The sequence below is a fragment of the Rhagoletis zephyria genome, unplaced genomic scaffold, assembly GCF_001687245.7.
Source record: "Rhagoletis zephyria isolate East Lansing unplaced genomic scaffold, Rhagoletis_zephyria_1.1 Rzeph_scaffold_00144, whole genome shotgun sequence".
Taxonomy (NCBI): domain Eukaryota; kingdom Metazoa; phylum Arthropoda; class Insecta; order Diptera; family Tephritidae; genus Rhagoletis; species Rhagoletis zephyria.
In genome coordinates, this window is record NW_016157228.1 from 291,506 (window position 1) to 296,542 (window position 5,037).

The 5,037-nt window shown below is 29.7% G+C and overlaps 1 protein-coding gene across 2 annotated transcripts in view; it reads right to left on the reverse strand.

Annotated features, from left to right (window-relative positions):
* Mondo (MLX interacting protein mondo) overlaps window positions 1–5,037 on the reverse strand; it is a 419,132-nt gene that overhangs the window by 276,248 nt on the left and 137,847 nt on the right. For both annotated transcript variants that reach the window (XM_017638582.1, XM_017638574.1), the window contains exon 4: window positions 2,657–2,773. In XM_017638582.1, coding sequence (XP_017494071.1) covers window positions 2,657–2,773 — 117 coding nt within the window. The remainder of the gene's footprint in view (window positions 1–2,656; window positions 2,774–5,037) is intronic.

Sequence of the window (5,037 nt, forward strand, 5' to 3'; positions counted from 1 at the left end):
CATTTATGTATACATTTGTCTATATCTATCTCGATTCGTTTTGGCTGTTACAAACAACCGTTATGTGAACAAAATTAATATACACTTGTGCACAAGTGCGCTCGGGTATAGAAAGGCGAGTGCAGCACCGTACTCGTGATAGAAGTAAAACTCCTTAAAAAAACTTATATGTTGCAATGGAATTGAATTCCGTGTTAAATATTTGAATAAATCATTTAGATATAGATAGAGTTTTTAGCCATTTATTTGGGAAAAATAAAACATTTAGATTTTTGTTTGGATTTTCGTTGATTTTAAATTTGCTATCCCAAAACAATTGATATCAAATAAAACACCTCTTTGAGGTAAAATTTTCGAGTGACGAAAGCTGTACTAGAAACACAAAATTTATGATATCAATTTCGTGAAGGAAATTATACGCATTTTTTTAACTGCTTTGGAAACTGAGGCAAAATAATATTATTTATTCGGCGAAGTTCGGTCTATTCTTAGAAACACAACACAAAAAATCAGAACTTTAGCAACGTTCGTATAAATAATACTATTTTGCCTCAGTTTCCAAAGCAGTTAAAAAATGCGTATAAATTTCTTCACGAAATTGATATCATAAATTTTGTGTTTCTAGTTCAGCTTTCGTCACTCGAAAATTTTACCTCAAAGGTGTTTTATTTGATAAATTTTTCTCGAAACAAGATTTGGTAACTATTACCATATCATGTGTTAAGAGAAACATATTCAGCAGAATTTTTTCTGAGTATATGGGCATCCTTGCTTGGCGTGGGTGATGACATAAATGGCTCTAATACCATTCATATGCATATAGCAAGGCACCCAGGGTCTTAAGCGAACAAATTATTAATTTTAACTCCACTTTATTATATTTCAGCTGCAGTCCAATTAACCTCCAAAGATATTTCTACGAATTTTGGGGATGAAGTATCCAAGAAACTCTTCCAATATAATTCCGACTAAAGAAAAAATCAAATTACAAGAAACACGGTGCCGGAAAAATCTAATATGTAAAAAAAAAATACTGTTTATTTATGTTGTTGAAAATTAAATACGGATTCATATTTTTAATAAATTTATTAATAACTCGTAATTTTCGCACATTTTTTACCTTTTGGTTATTTACCGTATTTTAAATCCTATAAAACTTGGGTCGAAAAAAATTACAATCTCAAGCCACCAGCGAGCTGAAATCTCGAGTGGAAAAATCAATAATTCAATAAAAATTATAGAATCTCCAACGATTCGAAAAATAAAGAATTATAGAATCTCCAACGAATAGAAAAATTAAAAAGAAAAAAGTTTGAAATTTGGGTGAAAATTTGTCGCGTTTTTTGTAGTCTTTTAAAAACTTTTAAACTTGGGTTTATGAGTTTTGTTATAGAATAAACTTTATTTTAATTGAAAATTCTTAAAAATAAATAAATAAGTATGAGTGGCAAACAATATCAATATGAAATGGGGGTGCTATTGTATTGGCCAATACTGTATGTACAATCCCAGGTTCTGAGTTCTCATTTTGGAAATTCGAAATAACGGTGCAGATCTGATGACCTTAAAATAATAGGTGGCAACCCCAACTAAAAATATAATTTTCATCATATGAGAGTAAAGTTTTTCTTAAACTCGTTTAACACTAATATTTCGATGTTTCATTTAACTTGTGTATAAATAGAACAAATTCGACTTTTCTAACAGGTGGCAAAGCCTTTAAAAAGTATTTTCAAACTAAAATATTTTTAGATCTTTTTCGTCAATACAGTTCAGAAATTAATTATTTTCAAACTCATTTTGATTCATGTCCATATTTCGACAATCCATTTATCTAATTAAATAATTTGAACTTAATTTTTTCAACAGGTGGCGAACCTCGTCAGAGACATTGAAAAAATACTAAATGTTCAAAGTATGGATTTCTTAAACTCGGTCGTTTAAAATACATATTTTAAAATTGCATATAATTGCAAAATAGGCGACAACCCTCTTCAAAACTATTTTCGAACCAAAATCTTCTATATCGATGTGATTGTGATAAATATTTCAAGTAACTGATGGATTAAGTTGAATTTCATTTTTTAAATGCTTGGCAACCCTGCTAAATATAGTTCAGAAATAAAGAGTTTAAACTCATTAAAGTAGATTGACAATAATCTTTTTATAATTAATTTAACTAAATAGTTCGTATTTAACCTTCTATACTGATGGCAAACCTCAGACACAACAAAAATATTGTAAACTGTCAAACTAAAAATTTCTTAAAACTCTCCTATTTTATACCCACAACAATAAATGAATTTAATTCCACTTTTCAAACAGGTGGCAACCAGGAAGTAAGGATGGGATGCTTTCTCATGGTAGAAGTGTACTGGAAAACTTCCTGTAACGGGGGTTCTAGGGCTCTTCAACACGCACACGAGTTTTCAAGTTCGATAAATTTTACATTATTCAGAACAGATTTGGATATCGGGCCCTAACCGCCAAAAAGGTGTAACCGACATTGCTTTCAAAATTTTATTTTTGATGCAGAAGTTTATCTAGATTCTAGACGCTCTAGGAACATTTCTGCATAAAAAAATCAATTTAAAAAAATTTCGCTTAAATTTTAGGGTTAGGGCTCGATATGTATGTAAAGTTTTATGACACTTACCGTATCATATGTAAGACAACCAGCGGTTTTGGATTTAGAATTCTTTCGCCATTTCCTATATTCGGCTTTGATGACTGTAGTTTGACGTTTCCAATATTTGCCTTCTAATACAACAGCCTGAAATAAATGAAAATGCAAAAAATCAATTAGTACGTGCATAGACAAAAAATTGCTAGTACACACATTTCTAAATCTAATTTATATTTAATAAAATCCATACACTTTAAAAAACATAACACCATTTAATGTATAAGTACCAGGTTGCCCGAGCTTTGCTCGAAGTGCATATACTTTTTAATCTTTTCATGGTTTGAGTATCAACTACTGCTCGGATAGTTTTAAAAATAGTATTTTGGAATAGATTTAAAAACATTTGGCTTTTGATGACTTATAAAGCAAGTAAATTTCTTACTTTAAAAATTAGGTGGCAACCCTATATCTTGAGCGTATACGTACTATGTATGCATACAAAAAAAAATCTTATTGAAATTAACAAAATACAGTATTACAAAAAAACGGGGCAAACCTCATTGAAAATATTTTCCTACTAAAGCTCTTAAAAATATCTTTAATTTGATATCCATATGGCGATGTTTTAGCTAACTTTTTAGAATGGAAAATAAGTGGAAAACCTTCCACTAATATCCTAAGGGATATAAGTATTGCTTAGGAGTCTTATTTTATAGGGCATTCGCACGAGGCGATTTTACAGGCAACAAAAGTTGAATACGAAGTTGAATGAGAAGTTGAAAGTGAAAATGTTGCCATCCCTATTCAGACGAGGCGATTTTCGATTCAACACGAATCGTTATTTACATTAAATGAAAATGAATTTAAATCGCAAAATTTTATCAATTGGCGTAAATTTGGTAAGCCAAGCGTTGGTAGAAGTGCTTTTAGCGAAGCTGAAAGATAAAATAAGAGTAAAAAAGTAAAAAAGAAAAAAAGTATGTATAAAGAACAGTGTTGGCATTTTTGGTACAATTGTACTTGTTTGATACAATTTCATTTACAATATACTTTCCTACTACGCAGTACTTTTTAGTACAATTTTGTAATGAATACTTAAAATATATAGCTCTGAAAATTCACAGCAAGAAATTTTTTTGTATTCCCTTTTTTTCGCCTGTTCGTATTTACCTTTGTAAGTTTTGAAAAATGGCTTGAACGAACCAGTATAATATAGCCTAGGCAAATTTTTAAAGAAACTTTTCGATACTAAGTTTTATTAAAACAAAATGTCGAAGTCAGCTTCATATAGAAACAAAGTCTTCGTTAGTTATAAGAAGAGATTTCCTTAAATATAATACCTTCACGTATTCACAAGATTTTACTATTCATTTTATTATTCTTTAATTTTAATTATCTGTTTATAAACTAAACAAACGTCAAGCTGTGAAGTTCTACTTTATTGTGCTCTGATTTTGGCTTTCTACTTACTAAGTTCATTGTGCTAATTCTGTGTTAAAGTAGTGATAAAACGTGCTTACGAGCATAAGATTGTGAAATAATTGAAGCTAACTGAAAGTTATTGGTTTTATATTAAAGTAAATTTAATTAAATTTCACTAGCATACATTCTAATTTTGCCGAGTCATTTGTTGCTATCATTGTTGTTGTATCCTTTGTAGTTAACTTTCATTTTGTCTTTGCACATTTGTTCTACTCTTTTTGTTTACTTCTTCTAGTAAGTCTTGTCACAGCTGTTTGCGTTGCGTTTATTAAGTGTCATAATTACAGTGATACTCAAACTGTTCGCTACACTTATTTAAAGCTATTTACATCAGCTCCTTAATTGTTATAATTTATTTTGTTTGTCTTTTATTAACGAGTGTATTACATAAATCTTTCAATATGAAGTGTGATCTTGATACTTGCCAAATTAAAAGCGATTCTGAACGCTACATATCGTGCTGGCTGTGTGATGGTATTTACCATCTGAAATGTGCTGGTTTGACGGGAAGAATTCTGGACGCTATTAATGATGGTGTAGTTGATTCCAAAGATTTTGTTTTTTATATATTTATTAAAAGTTAACAAAACTTAATTTATTTTTATGTTGTTAGCAATTCGAGAAAAGTTTGAATAATAAAAATTTTCTATTTGATTGACGAACCACAAAAATCACATGAATCTAAAATTTCCAAAATTACAAAGTTGAAATGAACACAGTACAATAAAAGGTAATAACACAAATACAAACCCTACAATACTCCCCCTTCTAGAGAATTAATGTTATATAAATTAAAAGTAACTCGTTTCTTATTTGATGTTGTGTTATTCATTGTATTAGTGTTTGTTTCTGGTATTAGTTCTGTTTCAATGATTGCTGGTTTTAGTCTGTCTATCGGAATTGTTTTAACCTCATTATCTACTTCAAGT